Here is a 23587-nt window from a genome sequence, read left to right on the forward strand (position 1 = left end):
TAGGAAGGTCTATACTTGGATGATCTTGGTTGGAATGACAGCGGTGGATGTTATAATTAATCCCACCACAACAGTCAAATATCCTGTTAACACTCGTCGCTTAGGCTCACACATCAAGAATGCGTGGGTTCAGGAGTGCTGCCTTCCGCCATGGAACCCTAGCCCAATGACTATCCCCAGCCCTTCAGGAGAAATGGAAGAAAAAAAGAAAGCCTTGCATTTGTATCACGCCTTTCACAACCTCAGAACGTCCCAAAGTGCTTTACAGCCAATGAAGTACTTTTGTAATGCAGTAACGTAGGAAATGCAGCCAACTTGTGCACAGCAAGGTCCACAAGCAACAATGAGATAATGACCAGATACTCTGTTTTAGTGATTTTGGTTGAGGGACAAATATTGGCCAGGACACCAGGGAGAACTGCCTTGTTCTTCTGTGAAATAGTGCCCCAGGATCTTTTACATCCTCCTGAGAGGGCAGACGGAGTCTTGGTTTAATGTCTCATCCGAAAGATAGCACCTTCGACAGCGCAGCATTCCCACAGTATCAGCCTAGATTTTGTCTTCAAGCCCCTGGAGTGGGACTTGAACCCACAACCTTCTGACTCCGAGTGCCAGCAACTGAGCCACAACTGACACATGAAGAACGGTTGGGGTACAGGAGTGCTGCTTTCAGCTATGGAACCGCAACCAGCAAGAGCCCACTCCTTCAGGAAAGATGGAGGAGAAAGGAGCAGTCCTGATGGTGCGCGCTAAGCTGGAGCACTGGGTTTAGTAACTGTTAGCTTGTTGCTTACCTTAGATGCGTTGCTTTTTAAAAAATTATTTTAGAGTAATGGCCTGATCTTACTCCCTCAGGGAAGGAACAGCCCTTTATCACAAAGGAGAACTTCCTGTGGACGATTCAGGTTGCTGCGGCTGTGGAGCAGTCTTGGCGGAATGGATCAGCGGTGGATCTGCGGAACGAAGCACTCGACGGCACAGTCATTAAAACCGAAGTGCCCTGAAAAAGAAGCGCATGGCAGGAAGTGAGGACCACGTTTAATCGCAAAGCGCAACAGTAACTGGCCAGGGGGCAGAGAGGAAATAAAGTGAACGGAGTGCTGATCCACACACTGTTGCCCTTGCGGGCAGATACTTGTTAAGGAAGAGTTTTATTCTAAGTAGCGGGTTAGAGTGGTAGCAGATATACCAGCCTGGTATGGGGGGTGCCTGGGAGAGGGGGGGGGTGGGGGGGGGGGGGGTGGAAATGAGTTAACCCACCCTACGGGTCTGGTTCTGTAATGTCCCACCGAAATCCTGCTGCTATACCAACAGTTGGCAACGCCTGGCATTGTGAACGGTTCACAGGAAGAAAGGGAGACCCAGCACAAGGAAACATTTATAAGTATCTGCTGTAGGATCAGTAGAAATGCATTGTCTTCCCCCTCCCTCCCTTCCCACTCCTCGAAGCATACCACACTTGTCCATTTCATGTGCTTTTCAGCAGCGACCGATTGTTCTGTCCGTTGTCCACCTGTAAAGGTATTGAACTTCAGAACAGTATGGGTGAAGCTCAGATGCTTCTGATTTAGTTAAGGCCCTCTCAACAATACATCAGGAGTGTGGAGGTCGTCTTTTGAGGCCCGGGTTAAACGTCTATTGTTCAGACTACCGTGGGATGCGATGATGAGAATTTTTCTGTCCATGAATTCGAAGAATATTTCCATTCCATTTTGTGGCTTGATGGCAGTGGGTTAGCACAAGTATATGTGTAACCGAAGTGGCTCAGATTGCGCATGGATTTGTTTTGTTGTCATTTTTTCTGTTCTTTTATATGCAATATTGACTTTATTACAATCCCGTAACTGAATTGATTGAACAGAATTGGGTCTAATGTACACTGTAGATTCAAAAAAGTAATTTATTTAGAAATATAAGTGCTTTTATATTGGCAATTATTGGACAGTTTAGGATTGCTTATAAACATTCTTACACTCACTAGACTCTTTAATAGTGAAGAGGCAACAGTGCGGAGTTGGGAGATGGACAGTTAGAAAGTAACCACTGTTATAACAGAATGGCATAGAAATGAATGGTCAATTTTTATTTTTAAAAATGTAAATTTTTTAATGGATATAATTATGTGCAGTGAATTTTCTCCTGTTTTTTTTGTCAGCTGTGCTGTTTATTCATTCTTGTATGAAATGCATTCAGTTTCTCAATTTTGTGAATGCAATGAATGTTAATTTCACCTCTAATGTCGCGTCACCATTCGCACTAACTATTCATTGGGGGGAGGAAGGGAAGAGAGATCCTACCTGTTAGGCCAGGGTTAATCGCAGCAACAAACTGGGCTTCATTTGTCCAGTTGACCACATGTCAGTATTGAACCTTGAGAGAGCAGAAACACGCGGACCGATGTTAGCGGGAAAAAGCTGAAGAATATGGATCTGTCTGCTTCAGCTGATCATAACACACTCGCCAAGATGTCTTGGGGTTTTCACTGTGCTGCACATGGGGAAGCTCCTTGGATCAGTAGAATCCACAAACCTATTTGTGACCACTTTATGGTGAATTCTGGAGCTGGCAGGAGGGAAGTGGTTTTACTGTGACATTGTGGAAGAACAGCTCAATTACTCAGCTCTGCATAGTAGGTAGGTAGTCGCGATGCCTGCTGGTGCTCCAATTGGCTCCCTGGGAGGGGGTGGGTGGGGGGGGGGGGGGGTCTCGATCTCATCCTCCTCCCCTGGATTTGGACTGCCAGCAAGGTGAGAGAAAATTTGCACCTCAGACCCAGCTGGCATCTTTGGCAGGGTGCAGCTAAGTTCTGCTGGCGCTCATTTGTATTAGAGACGTGCAGTAAGTCCAACTTCACAAAGTGGTATCACAGAGAAGTGAAGGCTGAGCTGGCTGAAGCTTCCTGATGTGCATACAGCTTTCGTTGAGCGGATTTCTACAGATTGGAGCAGGATTCATAGAATCATAGAAGTTTATAGCACAGAAGGAGGCCATTCAGTACATCATGTCTGTGCCGGTTGAAAAAGAGCTATTCGGCTTAATCCCACTTTCCATCTTTTGCTCTATAACCCTGTAGGTTATGGCACTTCAGATGTACATCCAAGTACTTTTTAAATGTAATACTTCGCCCACCCTTTAAGTCTGTGAGTCCCAGAACCCCCTCCACTCTCTGGGTAAAACCAGGATTGCCACCCTGGCTTCCATGTTTTACTGCGTGAAGGTTTCAAACCCAGTGCGACCTCCCCAGGGTGTGACAACATCCGTGATTAAGGGAACAGGAGGTGGGCATTCTGCCATTTCATTGAGAAGTCATGGTGTGGAGTCTGGAAGTGATCAGCTGTTGTCAAGCTTAGGCCTGAAGATTGCAGGAGGAAGGGCAGACTGAATCTACGCCAAGCTCGGAATGGGCCAGTGCAGGGTTTGCAGCAGCTGCTGGGGGTGGGGACACAGTCACTGGTTAGTTCTTTCCATAAATTGTGTGGGACGTTACACCAATGATTGTAAGCATTTTGGAATCTATAGAGCTAGTTTGGTTTCACATTTAAAAATACATGCAATTTGCAACAAAAAATGGAAATAGAATTTATTGGAGTTACAATTTCCATTTAATTTTTAAAATGTTACATATCTACGAGCCTAGCAGTCTCCAAAATGCATTTTGTTACATCTGTTGAGGCGTCTGGTTATTGGCCTGAGTAACTAGGGGTATCGGTTCTAGAACTGTTGAACTGTGTAGGTCTCTTGAAATGTGGCATAGGCCTGTCATTAGCCTTCTAATCCTTCAGGGATTATACCATGCGATCTAAAATGTGTTTGCATATTTGCACCTACCCAATTGGCCTTAGAATCATAGAATAGTACAGTGCAGAAGGAGGCCATTCGGCCCATCGAGTCTGCTCCGGCTCTTTGTTAGAGCAATTCAGTTAGTCCCACTCCACCGCTCTTTCCCCATATCCATGCAATTTTTATCCCAAGTATTTATCCAATTCCTTTTTGAGGGCTACTATTGAATTTGTTTCCACCATCCTATCAGACAGCGCATTCCAAATCCTAATCACTTGTATAAAGAAGTTCTCCCTCATGTCACCTCCGGTTCTTTTGCCAATCACCTTAAATCTGTGCCCTCTGGTTATCGACCCTTCAGCCATTGGAAACAGTTTATCTTTAATTGCTTTACCTGAACCCTTCGTGATTTTAAACACTTCTATCAAATCTCCTCTTACCCTTTTGACTGCTTGACAATTTACTCTGTGGCCCAATCTGGCTGATTTGGTCTGAACCCATTCAAATTAGAGTTTCAAGCCTCCCCTCGCCCAGGCTCAGTGATGTGTTTTGTACTTTCACCGAGAATGTTCTTGTTTTAACGAAAGACAATCGTGTAATGTTCCTTTTGTTTTTTTTATCGATTTCTATACTTGTATACTTAGGGAAAAAAAGAAATGTTACTGTATTATTAAGATACGATCATTTGTGCTCTGATTGTAGAGGCATTATTGGTAGCGACGGAGGGGGTCACAGGCTCATCAACAGATGTTTGTCGAGCTCCAGCCACCTACCTGCCCATTCCTCCCCCACCCTGAAGGTGCTGCTGCTTCCAGTGGAATGGCCCACAGGTGCTGGCTGCCCTCTGGTAGCTTGCTCATGTGGCTAATCTTCCTGTGTGAATCTAGATAGCGATTAAGCTGTCTATCTGTAGTGAACATCACAGCTGAGCTCAACTCTGTTTCTCTTTCTCCCTTCCCACCCCTTTCTAGCAAGGATCACCAGATAGCAATCTGGTGTGGTGACCCCATGAGATTTATTTAGTTTTTTCTTTGTCTTTCCTCAGGTCCAGGGGTGTTGAACCCAGTTAAAGCACCTCAGTTCCTCTACCCTCCCAGCTAAGATCTGCTAATGGGTTGAACCTAGATCTTTTGCTAGTATAGCTGAGTTCTGTACAGTGCTGGGCCCTTACTGAGCTGTTGCAGGAGTGCGAGGGTCCTACACAAAGCTTTCTTACAGTCAGGCTGATAGAGGTGCTGTGCTGAGCAGCTCTAGGGGAAATGGAGCTTGAAGTGCTGGGTCAGTAGGCCAGGAATGGCTTGATGTAGTGCCCACCCAATACCATGTGCATTCTTAAGATGCCAATACTGTTGTGCAGTGTGAAATCCAACTATTACAATGTTTGTACATCTCAGATAAGCGAGTTGTAATATGAATTTATAATCTCAAAGATACATTTATGTGACTGAAGATATTATTGGTATATTTTGGGTCCTGAGATTCTTTGTCTGTTGAGTTATTTTAATCATGGAAAACTGTGTGACCACCTCACGGGTCAATAAATTAAGTTGGTTATCAATCAATTAAATCACTTTCTTTTCGGGTCAATTACTCACCCCACACAGAATGGAACAAGTTGGCCTGAAAGTTTGACAGGAGAAAGTTGGCTGCTTCTAAGAATGCACTGTCACCATTTATAACCCTTCACTTAATGATGCACGCCAACTCTTTCCCTCCCCCCCCCCCTCACTGGGGCCCCTTGTCCCCTGCTGTTCCATGTTCCCAGAGACATTGCTGAATCTGGGATGCGAGAGAAGGGAATTCCAACAAAAGAAATTGTGGAAACATTTTGAGTGGAGGTGGCATTGTGCCACAAAGTGCATTATTATCTCTTGCTGCCCTCCGTGTAGCATTTGGTCACTGTTGGCATATAAAAGACCTTGCTTGCATTTATATAGTGCCTTTCATGACCATAGGACATCCCAAAGTGCTTTGCAGCCAGTGAAGTACTTTTGAAGTATAGTCACTTGTTATGTAGGCAAACCCAGCTGCTAATTTGCACACAAGGTTCCACAAACATCAATAAGACGATGTCTAGTTAATCGATTTTTGGTTGAAGGTTCAATATTGGCCAGGACACTGAGAGAACTTCTCTGCTGCTCTTCAAAAGAATCCCATGGCATTTTTTATGTCCACCTGAGAGGGCAGACGGGGCTTCGGTATAATGTCTCATACAAAAGTCGGGTCCTCCGACAGTGCAGCACTCCCTCAAGTACTGCGTTGGAGTGTCGGCGTAGATTTTGTGTTCACGTTCCTGGAGTGAGACTTGAATCCACAACCTTCTGAGTCAGGCGAGAGTGCTACCCACTGAGCCGTAGCTGGCGTCAGTCATTTCTTGCTAAATCGTCAATGTAATCTGCATTTGTGACTGGATTTCCACTGGCTATTCCGCCCAATTACTGTGCAAACAAAAAGTTACATTTTGCAAAAGAAAAGTAATAGGTCAATGAGATTTAGATTTTTTTTGTGATGATTTGAGGCTCAAGGTTCAGAGCCAGACCCAAGTTGCATGATTAATTGTCGTGTTAAGTCAGACTTTTCAGTCGGTCTAATTTTAATTGTGACCTTTCTCAAGATTCTGGAAAGGCTAATACTGCGGCAGTGGCAGTTTGCTTCCCTCCTCCTTATTTTCTGTTTCTCTTTCTACATCTCTTCCCCCGCCCCATGGCACCAGCAGAACTTTGTGTGAACCCGGAGAGTGAAAATTAGCTTATTCATGCAGGAAGGGGCATTCGACCTGAATATGAGCTCGCCTGGTCCATGTACATGTGCGTTCAGCAGGTCTCACTGTGCCTGTTTCCCGTTTGGTTCCTTCCAGTCTCTACTGCCACCTAGCTTGAAGATGCTAAATGCAGTTTTACTGTCACCGTTAACTCCACAAGCCAGGGATCGAACTTTGAACTTCCTTGTTCCGTGTGCCCTCATCGTGTTGTATTTACCTGCTCAGCCATTGGGCACTATTTTTTAATTCTGGGAAAAGTATTGGTGACCACAGAAATCGAGCCGGGTCCGAAACATCAGTTCAGGGGCATGGAGCTTTTAGCATCCAGTATCCACAACAAATATTCACAAGGTCCAACATGGTCTGTGCACTAACTATAACCTCGGCAGAACACCACGCCCCTCCTTCATTGCACTAATGCAACATTTCCATTCTCACACTTGCAGCCTCTTTCCGCAGTTCTCTCTCACAGAACAGGTTTGCAAGCACCGGAACTCATTCCACAGTGAGCTTAGTTTAGTGGACTGATAGGGATGGCACTAGTGTCATCACCACGATCGCCCCGTTTTAAAGGGAATCACTGATGCAATAATCCAACGTGGTTCAATCAAACTGAAATATGCTTAAAATAAAACAACAGTCCTATTTCAACAACTCCAAAGGAACCTCCAACAACTCAATCATGATATCACTACAACTGTCTCCCTGCGTTGTCTACCTGAAGCATTTCACTCTTATGACCCTTGCAGCCAATGAAGACTTTCAACCCATCAGTCTGGCTGGGTTTGATCCGAGATCCCAAAGATGTACGATGAGCATCCTAAGCAATGTTCCCTCTAAGCTGCGTGCAGGGCCGACCACACAGTAATCTGCAAGGTCCCGCACATTCTGCTCACATTGGAAATACCGCAGTCATTTAAAGGGACCGCGCATTGAAAGAAACAGGGTGCCAGAACAAAGCGCAGCTTACAGGGAACATTCCTCATCATCCAGGGTTTTCTTATTGAAAGCTGAAGAGTTTTTTTTTTGCACTCGACCCGATTAGTGCCCTAATTATTTGTATGTCTCCTCCACTCCCCCGCCTGATGGGTTTAGCAGGGGTATGGTTCACTTTCACTCCTTCCACGGCACCTGTGGCCGAATATATAACAATAGTCTGGACATTGGCAATGATCGAAGAGATGTGAATACATATTGTGACTAGGCTCCTAATCAAGTGCAGTGAGGATGGTAATGGTACTTTAGAAAGCAAGTGATATTTTGTAAAAAAAAGCTTTAAAAGTGCTTTGAAATCAGTTTGGACCTAGGTTCGGGAGAGAGAGTCCGAGAGCTGCCAGAAAATTGTGGGTTCTTTGCCACAAGACTGAGGGAGCACTGCACAGTCGGAGGTCGGCAAGGTGCGGGAGGATAAACCCCGCCTGATTGATAAGTATCTCTTTTTTCTCTTTTATAACAGATAAGTCTAATTAGAGGGATGGCAGGGCAGCTCAGTCCTGTGGAGTGCATGTCCTGTGGCATGTGGCTAGTCCTGGACGCTTTGCGCAGCCTAGACAATCATGTTTGCAGGAGGTGTCTCCAGCTTCAACTACTTGATCTCTCCATTTTGGAGCTTGAGCGGCGCTGGTGTCAATGCGGTGCATCCGCGAGGCTGAGAGCTACGTGGATAGCACGTTTCAAGAGGTGGTCACCTCGCAGCTTAAAAGCATGAGGCAGAGGAGAAGTGGGTGACCACCAGTTGGATGAAGAACGTTCGGCACGTAGTGCAGGAGTCCTTCCGAGTCCATCTCGTTTTCTAACAGATATTCTCTTCTGAGCACTGGTGCAGCCAAAGCCAAGTCCAAGGCACCACGGGTTCAGCATCACAGGGGGGAAGGCCAAAGAATAAGAGCTATAGTGGTAAGGGATTCAATAGTTAGGGGAATAGAGAGGTATTTCTGCGGCCATAGATGTGACTCCAGAATGGTATGGTGCCTCCCCAGTGCCAGGGTCAAGGATGTTACAGAGCAGATGCAGGACACTCTGGGGGGAGAGGGTGAACAGCTTGAGGTCGTGGTCCATATCGGGATCAATGACATAGGTAGAAAGAGGAATGAGGTCCTGCAGATAGAATTTAGGGAGCTAGGAGAAAAATTAAAGAGTAGGACCTCAAAGGTAGTAATCTCCAGGTTACTACCAGTGCCACGTGCTAATGAGTACAAGAATAGAAGGATAGAGAGAGTGAACGTGTGGCTGGAGAGTTGGTGCAGGAGGGAGGGCTTTAAATTTCTGAGGCATTGGGACTGCTTCTGGGGGAGATGGAACCTGTACAAACCGGATTGGTTGCACCTCAACAGCGCCAGGACCAATATCCTCACGGGGAGTTTTGCTAGTGCTGTTGGGGAGAGTTTAAACTAGCTTGGCAGGGGGATGGGAACCTGAGAACAAATTTAATAGGGAAGGAAGTAAAGCTGAAATTGGAAAGCAAGAATGTAGAAAATGTATCTGTAAGACAGAGGGAACAAGGGTTAGTAAGTAGTAATCAAGGAGGTCTTCCTGTGCTAAATGGTATATACTTCAATCCAAGGAGTATAGCGAATAAGACGGATAAGCTGAGAACACAGGTAGACACTTGGGAGTATGACATTATAGCCATTACAGAGACATGGCTGAAAGAGGGGCAGGTTTGGCAGCTCAATATTCACGGTTAGAGGATTTTTAGGCAGGACAGAGAGGGGTGTAAACAGGGGAGTGTCGCAGTAATGATTAAAGAAACTATTACAGCTGTGAGGAGGGATGATATATTAGACGGATCATCAAATGAGGCCATATGGGTCGAACTGAAAAATAAAAAAGAGCGATCGCACTGCTGGGCATGTATTATAGACCCCCAAACAGTGGGAGGGAGATAGAAGAGCAAATATGTAGGCAAATTTCTGTGAAGTCCAAAAACCATAAGGAAGTAATAGTAGGAGATTTCAACTCTCCTAATATTGATTAAGACAAATATCGTGTGAAGGGTATAGAGGGTGCGGAATTCCTAAAATGCATTCAAGAGAACTTTTTTAGTCAGTATGTAACAAGCCCAACACGGGAGGGGGCGGTTCTGGATTTAGTTTTGGGGAATGAAGCTGGGCAGGTGGAAGGGGTATCAGTGGGAGAGCACTTGAGTGCTAGTGACCATCATTTAGTCAGATTCAAAGTAGTTATGGATAAGGACAAAGATAGACCAGGAATAAAAGTCCCAAATTGGGGAAAAGCTGAGTTGAGAAGTGATTTGGCCACAGTGGACTGGAAACAGCTACTTGGAGGTAAATCAGTATCGGAACAGTGGTAGGCATTCAGGAAGGAGATCCGGAGAGCTCAGGCCAAGCATGTGCCCTTAAAGAAAAAGAGTGATAATAACAATTCTAGAGCACCCTAGATGTCTAGGGACTTACAGGGGAGGATAAAGAAAAAAAGAGAAGCTTCTGTCATATAGCGATGGCTAAATACTGTAGAAACTCTGGAGGAATATAGAAAGTTCAGAGGTGAAATTAAAAAGGATATTAGGAATGCTAAGAGAGAGCATGAAAAGTTATTGACAAGTAAAGTCAAGGAAAACCCAAAGATGTTCTATAAATATATTAAGAGCAAGAGGATAACTAAAGAAAGGGTAGGGCCTATGTGGGTAATCTGTGTGTGGAGGCGGAAGATGTGGTATGGTTCTTAATGAATACTTTGCGTCTCTTTTCACAAAGGAAAGGGGCAATGCAGATACTGCTATCGAGAAGGAGTGTGAAATTCTGGATGAAATAAACATAATTAGAGAGGAGGTACCAAGGGGTTTAGCAGCTTTGACAGTGGCTAAGTCCCCAGGCCCAAATGAAATGCATTCCAGGCTGTTGAGTGAAGCAAAAAAGGAAATGGCAGAGGCCTTGACCATCATTTTCCAGTCCTCTTTGAATTCAGGCATGGTGCCGGAGGACTGGAGGACTGCTAATGTTTAAGAAGGGAGAAAGGGATAGGCAGAGTAAGTACAGGCCTGTCAGCCTAACCTCAATGGTGGGAAAATTATTGGAAATAAATCCTAAAGAACAGGATAAACCTAGGATTAATCAGAGACAGTCAGCACGGATTTGTTAAGGGAAGATCGTGTTTGACAAACCTGATTGAATTTTTCGAGGAGGTAACCAGGAGGGTCGATGAGGGTAGTGCGTACGATGTAGTGTATATGGACTTTAGCAAAGCTTTTGATAAAGTCCCATATGGCAGACTGGTCACGAAGGTAAAAGTCCATGGGATCCAGGGTAAAGTGGCAAGTTGGATCCAAAATTGGCTCAGAGGTAGGAAGAAAGGGTAATGGTTGATGTTTTTTGACTGGAAGGATGTTTCCAGTGGGGTTCTGCAGGGCTCAGTACTGGGTCCCTTGCTTTTTGTGGTACATGTCAATGATCTAGATTTGATTAGAGGGAGTATGATTAAGAAATTTGCAGATGACACTAAAATTGGCTGTGTGGTTGATAATGAGGAGGAAAGTCATGGACTGCAGGAGGATATCAATCTATTGGTCAGGTGGGCAGAGCAGTGGCAAATGTAATTTAATTTGGAGAACTTGGGGAGGGCTAATAAGGAAAGGGTATACACATTAAACGGTAGGCCACTTAGAAGTGTAGATGAACAAAGGGAACTTGGAGTGCTTGTCCACAGATCCCTGAAAGTAGCAGGCCAGGTGGATAAGGTAGTTAAGAAGGCATACGGAATGTTTGCCTTTATTGGCCAAGGCATAGAATACAAGAACAGGGAGATTATGCTTAAATTGTATAATACAGTGGTTAGGCCACAGCTGGAATACTACGTGCAGTTCTGGTCACCGTATTATAGGAAGGACAGGGAGGGGGTGCAGAGGAAATTTATGAGGATGCTGCCTAGAATGGAGAATCTTAGCGATGACAGATTGAAGAGGCTGGGGTTGTTCTTCTTGGAATAGAGGAGGCTGAAGGGAGACCACATTGAGCTGTATAAAATTTTGAGGGGCCTGGATATAGTTGATAGCAAAGGCCTATTTCCCTTGGTGAAGGGGTCAATTACAAGGGGGCATAGGTTTAAGGTGGTTGGTGGAAGGTTTTGAGGGGAAGCTTCTTCGTGCAGAGGGTTGTGGGGGTCTGGAACTCACTGCCTGGAAAGGTGGTAGAGGCAGAAACCCTCACCACATTTAAAAAGCTGGTAAATGTGAAATGCCATGACCTGCAGGGTTATGGACCTAGAGCTGGTAAGTGGAATTAGACTGGATAACCTCTTGTTGGCTGGCGCAGTTACGATGGTAAGTACTTTAAGAAATCTAATATAGCCAGAGTGATCTCCTAGGACTAGTTTCAATTACCTGGATGGGTTGGAGAGGAATTTTCCCAGGTTTTTTTCTCCCATTTGGCCTGGGTTTTTATCTGGTCTTTTTACCTCTCCCAGGCGATCGCATGGCTCCGGGTGGTGTGGAGTGTAATGTGTTGCGATATATTGGGTATCGCAGTTGTGTGGGGCGGACTGGTTGGACCGGATGCTCTTTACCTGTCCATCATTGTTCATTCTTCATAGGTTTATATGTAACCTTCTGGGCTGCTGACTGAGGGCCGTGTGGCTTGTTGTCGGCCGGCGTGGGCACGATGGGCCAAAATGGCCGCCTTCTGTGCTGTAAATTTCTATATTTCTATGTTCTATCTCCAGTTTGTGCTGAGTTAGCTGACCTCAGACGGGTTAGCAGTAAGGATACACCAATCAGCCCCAGCATCCCTGGGCTAAAGAGGGGAAATTCAGCCAAGGTCCTTACTGTTGGTTGCTATCTAGTGACTCCTACTAAAAAGATGCAGACTTCAGATGAGGAAAGGATCTGGGCTGGCTGCGATGCCCCTTCTCATAATGCGATTATGCTTGAAGAACGACCATTTGGTCAAGTACTGGTGATGAACCAATGTTCATGGACTGTACTGAGCAAGCGAGGAGGAAAATTGGGACAAAGAATTAAGAGGATTGAAATTCCCAGATGCGTATAATGCATCTCCATTTTCTAAAAGGAAAATGAGCCCAACAGCATCATACATCTGGTATTTGTTACAATTTTATCCTGATCAATTGGTGCTATTTTATTACCTTTTGGGCTGTACTTTTGGTAATTTAAAAAATAAATCTGTTTCAACTGTTTGACACTTTTTTTAACAATAAAACAAAATATCTTTGGAAGAGCAGTATTTGAATTCACTAACAATGTTGTTGAACAGTAACACCTATGTACTTCGGAGGGTTCCCTGTTTGATTCTTGGTGGTCACTGATCCCTGAAGTGTGGTGCTTGCTGTCTTTTTAATATAGATATATATATTAATTGATATTTTCCAATATTCAAATGTGGTATAACACTGATGTTCATCATTTTACTCAACAACTGTCTCCAATTTGTTTTTTGTTTTAATTTTTACAATGTTAGTCTTACAAATAAAACTATTTGGGGTGAAAACTTTTTGAACTGTTAGCCTTGAAATCACTTAAGATTCAAATCCAGTCCTAACTAAAGGGATGAAAGCCTCTCCCATCTACTAACTGTGGGGATTCTATGTGAAAGGAGTTTTAGCCAGTTTCAGCTGAGTTCCAAGTGGGCATGGATGGGCCCAAAGCCTTTTGGCTAAGATCATGCGTAACTGACCTGACAGGGGAGTAACCATGACCCCAATGTGGTTCTCCCTGGATCAGGAAGGTGGTTCTCCTATGCTTTTTGGAAATAGGAGGTGGGTGGGGTGGCTTGACCCATCCACCTCCACGGAGGTGTGTGGGGGACCTGACCCATCCACCTCCATGGCACGAACCTGGTATTGCAGTACTTCCAGGAACGGTGCTTGGGCTCTAGGCCTTTTGGCTAAGAGCATTAGCGCAGGGTGATCCTTGATGTGTGCAAGGTGACCTCTGGCATTTGTGATCTGACAAAGAATTGGAAAGATTGGCTACGAAAAATTTTTTTTTAATTTTTAAAAAAAATTTTTTAAAAAATGAATGGGCCCAAAGCACAATACTGGTCCCAAATTCTATACGAGTCTCACTCACACGAGGCCACAAGATGGTCAATACTAGATGTGGAATCTGTCACACTGATGAAGTAGGCAGCTGCTTTTTCGAGATTGGGTGTTAGACACTTAGTTGGAGCAGATTTGAGAGAGATCTGCATCTAACTGTGCCATATCAGTCATAGAAGTGCATGATTCTGACAGAGTGCCTTAAATAAAAAGTGTTCCATTAGCCAGCACTAATATCCCTCATTTTGAGCATGCGGGAAGGGGGTTCTACAGTGACCTCGTGGGCAAATGCACTGCGTGACTTAGTGGGCAGATGCACTGCGTGATGTGAAAGAAAGAACTTGCATTTATATAGCTCCTTTCACAACCAAAGTGCTTTACAGCCAATTAAGTACTTTTGAAGTGCAGTCACTGTTGTAATGTAGGAAACACGACAGCCAATTTGCATACTGCAATGTGCGAATGGCCAGATAATCTGTTTTTTTAGTGATGGTGGTTGAGGAATAAATATTGGCAACTCCCTTGCTCTTCTTTGAAATATTACCATGGGATCTTTTACATGTGATAGTGAGCCACACAGGCTGGGGGGAGGCTTACCAAGTCTGATTTATCTGTGCTGAGTTAGCTCATGGTGTATGAGGGGAATACTGAGCCAGAATGCCTGCTCCTGATCTCTGTCCAGTGACCCCTGTTGCAAACTGTGTGTCTGTAGACAAGATAGAGGTTGAACAGAATACCCAACAATACCATCTAAGTAGGCTTAAACATAAAGGACAGCAGCTGGGGTAAGGTTGGGATAGGTAACAGCCACTAGTGGAACTACACTACAATGCGAGTTAGCATCTTCAGGATGGCAAAAGAAAAAATTAGCTCAGGATAAAATACCTACCTTAAAAAAACGGTACAGAAATTAAATTATAAAAGTTGCTGTTGTTCAGGAATTTGTATTTAACTGTGAAATATGGTTTAAATTCACAGCAAAGCTTCACAGTATACAATCAATGCCCTCGACCTGGAATGACCTTGGTCCTATCGATACAGAATTCTACCCAATACACAGAACTGTGCAAGACTTGTATATCTGCAATGATTTTTGATTTTCGTGGAGAAATTTACACATCCCTGATTAAAATTTCAGGAAAATGCACTGAATTCCATGGAATGAAACTGGAATTTGACTTATTCCCGTGAGATAGTTGCCGAGGAGAGCGTGCAAACTTGTGCAATTGAATAGAACTTCTGAAACAATAAAGACCGATACTGAAATACAGGATCCATGTGCTTTATTGTGTTACAAAACCTCTTGAAACATAATTTCAAAGGATACATTACAAATAATAAAGAAAAGTACACAGTTACAACTTGTTTTGAGTATAAGGTAACAATTAATACTGGCTTAAAAAGCATTAGTTGACATTGAAACAATATTTTTTTTCCTTTTTTAAAATCTTAAATCTTTAAAGCAATAAAGTGCTTTAAATTGCTACTATTCAGAGGCATCGGGTCACACAAGTGCCCAAAGTGTAATTTTACAGTGTGTGCACCAGTTTACAACTGAGAAAGAGCTCCTAGAACAGAGAGTTCACAATATAAAAAAAATTGCAGATTAATTCTGGGTTCTGAGTGCCGTGGACCAATGTTCCCTTTAATTTTTCTTTTATGCTCGGCCCCTTTAAGGGGCTGTGCGGCCCATTCAAAATACAGTGTGCATGATCGTTTTTTCCTATTTAAAAGCCGGAGCCGGCTGCGCGGGAGCTGCAGAGTACTGTGCAGCCGCCCAGCTTAAAGGGAACATTGCTGGGGATTGTTGGACATCCGGGAGAGATGTATGTTAGACATCTTGGGGAGTGAAGGGTTAAGTCAAACTTTTTTGTATCATAAAACAAGTAAGGGGAGACCGCAACAGTTTTTCCAAATAAATTTTAAACGGGAGCTGGGAGGAGATTGAGCAGGCGCTGGAGAATGTGTGTCTGCAGAAACAAAAAGATAGTAGACAGAAAATGTTCCTGTTTCAGCAGAAATGAAATGAAAGGAGACAGAGAGAACATACCTATTGCAGGGCTCTGGGAATGGCTGTCCCGTGGAGGAAGCATGCTGAAAATAGGGTCGTGAAGGCAGAAATAGAGAAATTTAAGGAGCAGTGTGATGCAGTCAGGGTCTATGCTGTGCAAGATACTAATTCCTTCCTGGCTAGTCATAATGCTGTGGTGCAAATGCACGATGAGAGAGAGAGAGGAATTGGAAGATAAAGTACACAGCTTAGAAGTTGAGGTGGACAGATTACAGATGGACAAGGCACTGGAAAAAGTGTGCCTTCAGAGAAAGAAACCGGAACAGCAGAAACTGAGATGGTGGCCTTGGGCCAATGGAAGAACAGTCTGAGGTGTTAATACGCTCATTAATTCAGTGAAGGAAGCCGTGAATGAGAAACTGATGCAGAAACAGATAGAGATGAAGGCAATGGGAGAAGCATGTTCAGAAGTGTCATGTATTCAACCAGCATTGTAACCCATGTATAATCTGACCTAAGTTGTACACTGTGAGCACACTGACCACTAGGTGGGAGACACTCCTAACCTGGACCTTCAGGTATAAAAGGGGAAGCTCCACCCACCTTCATCACTTGAGTGCTAAGGAATAAAGGACAGGTCACAGACTGACCTTCTCTCAAGCATGGGCCTCATGTGCATTTATACTGTGTAGTAAGGACGTATCAATGGCGACAAGAAACTGGGATTTAAACCACGCGAGCATAGCAGAACAGACGAGAGATACTGTGTTAAGGAATGGTTGGGACAGAGATTCAACATTGTTAAAGCAGCACACAGTTCTCCAGGCAGACAAGGGCAGTCAGGCATGCCCCAACATGTAGTCGAACCCAGAGGGGGAGTTCAACAGAGACAATGGCAAGCTGAACAGCGATTCACGCCATTGCAAGGGACAATGTGGCCAGTAATGGGGCCATCAACACCTGTTAATGGTGCACTCAAGGACAATAACAGGGGCAGTCAGGGACGATCGACTGGCAAGGGATCTTTTGTTTCAAACCGCAACTCATGCTGGAGGCGTGGAGGCATACATTCAGCCGGAGTTTGCAGAGATGAGCAAAATATCTGCAGAAATTGCAGAAATGGACACTGGGGGAAATCGCTGGAAGCTGAAGTTCAGCGAGTTCATGTGGAGCACGTATACAGTTCATACACCAGGACGCCACCGATAATGATGAAAGTGCTCCTCAATGGCATCCCAGTATCAATGGAGTTAAACATGGGGGCCAGCCAGTCCCTGATGGGTATCAAACAGTTCGAAAAGTTGTGGGCATCCAAGGCCAGGAGACCAAAATTATCGCCGATTGACGCACAGCTACGGACTTACACAAAGCAGATCATTCCGGTGCTAGGCAGCACCACGGTAGTCGTGACCCACAAAGATTCGGAGAACAGGTTGCCACTCTGGATTGTCCCAGGGGACGGTCCCGCACTACTGGGGAGGAGTTGGCTTGCTGTCATGAACTGGAAATGGGGCGATGTCAATGCAATTTCCTCTGTGGAGCGAGTATCATGCTCACAGGTCCTGGACAAATTTGACTCATTATTTCAACCCGGCATTGACACTTTCATGGGGGCCAAGGTAGTGATTCACATAAACCCGGACGCCAGACCAGTACACCACAAGGCCAGAGCGGTGCCGTACGTGATGCGGGAAAAGGTAGAAGGCGAATTGGACCGCCTGTTGAGAGAAGGCATCATCTCGCCAGTCGATATGGAAAGCCTCCTCAAGTCGATTCCAGGGACGGTGCTTTTTCAGGACGACATCCTCATTACGGGTTACGATACTGAAGAACACCTCCACAACCTGGAGGAGGTACTACGCAGACTGGACCGGGTAGGTCTGCGACTGAAAAAGGCGAAGTGCGTCTTCCTAGTTCCAGAGGTAGAATTCCTGGGGATGAGGGTAGCAGCAGACGGGATCAGCCCTACTGCATCCAAGACGGAAGCGATCCAGAGAGCACCCAGACCCCGTAACACGACGGAGCTGCGTTCGTTCCTGGGGCTCCTGAACTATTTTGGTAACTTTCTTCCAAAATTGAGCACGCTGCTAGAGCTGCTACACGTGCTCCTACGCAAAGGTCGCGAATGGGTCTGGGGGGACAGCCAGGAAAGGGCTTTTAATAGAGCACGCAATTTGTTATGTTCCAACAATCTGTTAACGCTATATGACCCATGTAAGAAACTTGTGTTAACATGCGATGCGTTGTCCTATGGTGTCGGGTGTGTGTTGCAGCATGTCAATGCTAAGGGTCAGTTACAGCCGATAGCTTATGCCTCCAGGAGTCTGTCTCAGGCAGAAAGGGGCTATGGGATGGTAGAAAAGGAGGCGCTCGCATGTGTATATGTGGTAAAGAAAATGCACCAGTACCTGTTTGGCAGGAAATTTGAGCTGGAGACAGATCACAAACCCCTAACGTCCCTTTTGGCCGACAACAAGGCCATAAATGCAAACGCATCGGCCCGCATAAAGAGGTGGGCACTCACGTTAGCTGCCTATGACTACACAATTTGGCACAGACCGGGCACCGAAAACTGCGCTGATGCACTCAGCAGGCTCCCACTAGTCACCATTGAGGGGGCTACCGAGCATGGAACTGAGATGGTCATGGCTGTTGAAGCTTTCGGAAGCGAAGGCTCACCCGTGACAGCCCGTCAGATTAAAGTCTGGACAAATAGAGACCCGCTATTGTCTCTGGTCAAGAAATGTGTCCTGAATGGGGACTGGGCAGCCACGTACAGGGCATGCCCTGAGAAATTTAAACCATTTCACAGGCGCAAGGATGAACTCTCGATTCAGGCCGATTGCCTACTGCGGGGAAACCGCGTAGTCATGCCCCAGATGGGCAGAGAGGTGTTCATCAGAGAACTCCACAATGGGCACCCGGGCATTGTCACAATGAAGGCAATTGCCAGGTCACACGTTTGGTGGCCAGGGATAGACGCAGATCTGGAACTTTGTGTTCGCAGGTGCAACACGTGTGCTCAGCTGGGCCATGCGCCCAGGGCAGCCCCCCTTAGCCCCTGGTCCTGGCCTGCCAAGCCATGGTCACGCATCCATATGGACTACGCAGGTCCTTTCATGGGGAAAATGTTTTTGGTTGTAGTAGACGCCTACTCCAAATGGATCGAGTGTGACATTTTAAATTCAAGCACATCCTCTGCCACGGTAGAAAGTCTACGGGCAATGTTCGCCGCCCACGATCTACCGGACATCTTGATCAGCGACAATGGCCCGTGCTTCACAAGCACTGAATTCCAGGACTTCATGGCAGGCAATGGAATTAACCATGTTAGAACGGCACCGTTCAAGCCGGCCTCAAACGGCCAGGCAGAACGAGCAGTGCAGATAATCAAACAGGGGATGCTCAGATTCCAAGGGGGTTCCCTACAAAGACGCTTATCACGCCTCCTGTTGGCCTATAGATCCCGACCACACTCGCTCACAGGGGTTCCACCCGCAGAGCTACTAATGAAAAGGACGCTCAAAACCCGATTATCCCTTATACATCCCACCATGAAAGAAATTGTCGGAGCAGGCGCCAGTCACAATATCACTACCATGACAGGAATGCGAGGGCGCGATGTATTGATGTAAATGATCCTGTTTTTGTCCTCAACTACGCTGCAGGGCCCAAATGGCTCGCAGGCACTGTGGTTGCCAAAGAGGGAAATAGGATTCTGGTAGTTAAACTTACCAATGGACAAATCTGCCGCAAACATGTGGATCAAACAAAAAGGAGGTTCAGCAACCTCATAGAAGAAGCAGAGGAAGAACACGATGTAGAATTCACTCCACCACAGGTGACCGAACATCGGAACCAAAGGGAGGAGAGCCCAGTCACTGTGGGCAGTCCGGACAGGCCTGAGGCACTGCAAACAGCAGACACTCAGGCCAGCACCCAACAACCGGAGCCCCAACTCAGGCGCTCTACAAGGGAGCGTAAACCACCAGAGAGACTCAATCTGTGATCCCAATAAAACTTTGGGGGGGGGAGGTGATGTCATGTATTCAACCAGCATTGTAACCCATGTATAATCTGACCTAAGTTGTACATCGTGAGAACACTGACCACTAGGTGGGAGACACTCCTAACCTGGAAAAAGGGGAAGCTCCACCCACCTTCATCACTTGAGTGCTAAGGAATAAAGGACAGCTCATAGGCTGACCTTCTCTCAAGCATGGGCCTCGTGTGCATTTATACTGTGTAGTAAGGACGTATCAAGAAGCACTTAAAGCTGCTGTAGGAATGGACTGCCTGAGAACTGTTGAGATGTTCAGTGAAAAACTAACATGTGGGAGTTGTAAGCATGGTCTAAAGGGATGTGGAAAGGGAGTTGGAATTTTGAAAATGTTGAGAGAGGCAGTTATAGTGGTTCCAAAGCGTGAACTGAGAAAAGGATTGGGACACGCGACTGAATCTTCAGCGTTTCCTTCACCCTTTACTTGATGTCATTACATCCCTCCCATATACCAGAGAAAAGTCTTAATTGTGCAGGAGGTATCAGGCTTGGGTGAGGACATGGACTGTGAGTTTGAGATTTTGAATGAGTACAGCATGGGATTCAGTAGAAAACATCAGAAATTGAAAATTGGTTTAAATAAAAAAGGATAAATTAGTGTATGATAGAATAAAGGAGAAAGTGAAAGATCATGTCTCTTTTTTACTGTTCTACAAGAGTTCTTTTTGTTTTCAGTGTGAATGTTAAAGTCTCTACAAAGCATGTGTGAATGTTACTGTATCACTGGCTGTTGCTCCTCCCTCTTTTTCAAGATGCATTGTGTTTAAAATATTGATCTGAATTAAATTGGAGCTATTGAGGTTAACTATCCTATTAAATTGTGAAAAATACTTTTATTGTGTCCACGGTGGAATTCTGGTTGTTGTAAATTGTGTGAAAGTCTCTAGTTCCAGACAGGAGACAATTACCTCACATAATTGGCAAAAAAAAAGGAATTTCTGACCAATGCCAGGGATTCTGATTGTTTAGTCATCTTGGTGGTACGGGAATGTGTGACAAGAGAGACAAAATGGGGGGATACTACAGCTGTGTGTAGGATAATGATCTGAAGACATCCTACCGTTGTATTGTACTACACAATTCTTACACAGGATGTTTACTGTAGTATAGTGGCGTTGCTAACGATTTCTGCTGTTTTACCTGATTTTTAATTCCTGAGGATGGATAAAAAAAAGTTTGGTAACATTTTTGTGCCTTCATGGGTCATGTTTTGAAAATTGGAAGTAAAAGAGAAGCTGAAGTTTATTTCTGAATTTAATTATTTCAGGATCTTTACAAGTTTTAAAAGTACAAAGACTTTGCAAAAGTAACAGGTTTTTTTTTATTTAGTGAAAGTTTATGTTTACTTAAAGGCTGCTAGAGGCTGTGTGACCCAAGCTGACATTGACTGATGATGTCTGGGTTTGTCTTTTGAAATGCAGTAATGGTTAACTCTTTCCATAGCAGCTGTGTGGTTTTTTTTGCTTTCTGGTATCAGAATAACTGTTTCTAATTCACTAAGCAACAACTTTTGCATTGCTGAATGTAAACAATTTGGGCATTATTAGGTTTTAAGTTTTAATTTGAGTGGATATTTCCCCACAGCGACAGAAGGGCATCAGGAATTGACAAATTAACCCATTGGGCTCATAAGAAAAGCAACAATTTTCTGTTTTTCTTTAAGCAGAGGATACAAATGTTGATTGTGCAAGATTAGCAAGAATGGTTCTTTTGACATAAAATGACTTCAAGTTGTTACAGAGCAACCTTTGCTGGAAAAGTGCTGTGGTTCAGTAGTGTTCAGAATTTAAGTTCTTATCTGCAGACATTGATAGATCTTGAATGTCACGGCGTGGTGACAAACTTGGATTTAAGAGATTGCCTTTCCAATGCTCGGATTTAACCTATTGAAGGTCATTTGTATCTTCCAAGACAGATTGCTCGAGGGGGAATATAGAAAATTTACATCCAAACGTAATTGCAAGACTTTGGTCTCCTTTGTACAACCAACAAGCCTGGGCATAATTTGTTTACGAAATTAAAATCGATTAATAAATTTATATAAGTTGATGTTCAAACATTTGGGAAGGGATATTTATCTGAAGCTTAAGGGGATAATCAAATGTAATTTTTGAAAAGGTCCAGTCTAAGTGATTCCTGGCCATTGCTGTGTATTAAGAAAGAAGGTTTTTTGGGGAGACTGTGAAAGGTTAAAGGTAACTAACATCCCTCATCTTGCAGACTGAATTGCTCTCTGGAATTCTGATCACTTTGAAATGATAGAATGGATTCAGGCACAATATTTTGAAAAAGAAAAGGTCCCATAAGTGGTTAAGTGGCATAAACAAAAATGTGTGAATAACTTGGATTGATTCGTGAACTTTGTTAAATGGTAATATTATATCATGATCCTATTATATTGGACATTAACATTTTTTCAGGGTTCATGAATGAGATGAAATGGTAATATAATGGAATGTGTAAAATTGGATCAGAGGATTTAGGATACAAGATAAGAGCAAGGGGAAATTACATCATCAAATGGAAATTTTTCTAAAATATTTTCCTTGGTGATTATGGGTGAATTTCAGGATACCGAACAGGGATTAGGAAAAGATGTGTGAGCGCATCCCTGAGTAACATGATTACTGAAAGGATTTCAATTTGGTATCGATGTACATTCTATTGAAAATCAGGAAAGTGTAGGTGAGAATCACTGATTGATAGGTTTCTCTTGCAGATGTTTGTGCCTTTGCCTATACTGAACAATGAGGGAAATGTATTTGATAGCCTGGCCATTGGGACCATGCAGGAGAAATGAGAAAAGAACTCTGATCTTTTGATAAGATAAAAGCCCAGGAATGACTTGTATCTGATGTCGTGTGGTATGATATTGGGATGCCAATGTATGTGCAAATGTGATACGCTATGCTGAGGCAACTAGCATGATGAAGATACACTGAAGAATGGGTCTCAGACATGTTCAGTTATTTGACAACAGCACGACATGAAATGGTCAATGTGCTTTAGGGAAGTGAGAAATTTTAATCAAGGTACTGACACATACTCCATAGCGAAACAGACTTTTAATGAAACAATATAAAAGTTAAGCACACTGGTACTTATCAGAGGGACTGGAACTAAAGAAAATGGGGACATAGTATTTGGATTTCTAAAATTCAGGGTTGAGTTCCTTTTGAGTTAACAATGAAATTGGACAACTGAAAGCTAGTGGGAAATGATACTTAGTGAGAATATCCACAAGATGGATAATGGTAAAAGGAGAGCTGGAGAATCCTTTATGTCCATGATTAATTTGATCATATGATACACTAGTATGCTGTACAATGTATTATAATTGTCTTTGTCTGTATCATGATGTGCAATATTAATCAAGTGGAATTTAGACAAGGCAAGTGAATGGATCAAGATAGTTATGTGATGCTAATGAGATTAAACCTTAAATTAGCCCATGAGGGATCACCAGGAGCTGTTGATGATTAAGATTGAGAATTAGTAAAGTAACAATTATCTTGGATTTCTTCTGTAGTTTAAAACTCTGACATTAAATGAGTGACAGTATATATTATATGATGTAATGCTGACATTGAAAAGTGGACATCTATCCTTTCAAAATCACGAATGGTGGGTGACAGTTTAAAACATAGTTCAGCACCTATGGACTAGAATTATACTGTATAAACAGTCTATCTCACTATATTAACATGGATAAGAAGGAATAAAATGTAGTGGAATAAGAAGCAATGGTGGATATGCTGGACATCCTGGAGAGATGTGTGTTGGATATCTTGGGGAGTTAACGGTTAACAGTCGAACTTCTTTGTATCATTGAGTAACATACTTTCCAATATAAACAAGATGATTTTGAAGTGTTGTGGGGGACAGCATAGCTTGTCTTCTAATATATAAAGTGCTTGTGTAAGGAAATAAGTGTTAGTAATGACATCAGCCATGAGTGATTAAA

At 44.0% G+C, this 23587-nt stretch overlaps 1 protein-coding gene across 2 annotated transcripts in view; it reads left to right on the plus strand.

Annotated features, from left to right (window-relative positions):
* The window catches only part of LOC139229309 (myo-inositol 2-dehydrogenase-like), a 34027-nt gene extending 32829 nt beyond the window's left edge, over positions 1-1198 (plus strand). For both annotated transcript variants that reach the window (XM_070860992.1, XM_070860993.1), the window contains one exon: positions 856-1198. In XM_070860992.1, the coding sequence (XP_070717093.1) occupies positions 856-1004 (149 nt within the window). In that variant the 3' untranslated portion in view covers positions 1005-1198. The remainder of the gene's footprint in view (positions 1-855) is intronic.
* The last annotated feature ends 22389 nt before the right edge of the window (positions 1199-23587 follow it).

The sequence above is a fragment of the Pristiophorus japonicus genome, chromosome 18, assembly GCF_044704955.1.
Source record: "Pristiophorus japonicus isolate sPriJap1 chromosome 18, sPriJap1.hap1, whole genome shotgun sequence".
Lineage (NCBI taxonomy): Eukaryota > Metazoa > Chordata > Chondrichthyes > Pristiophoridae > Pristiophorus > Pristiophorus japonicus.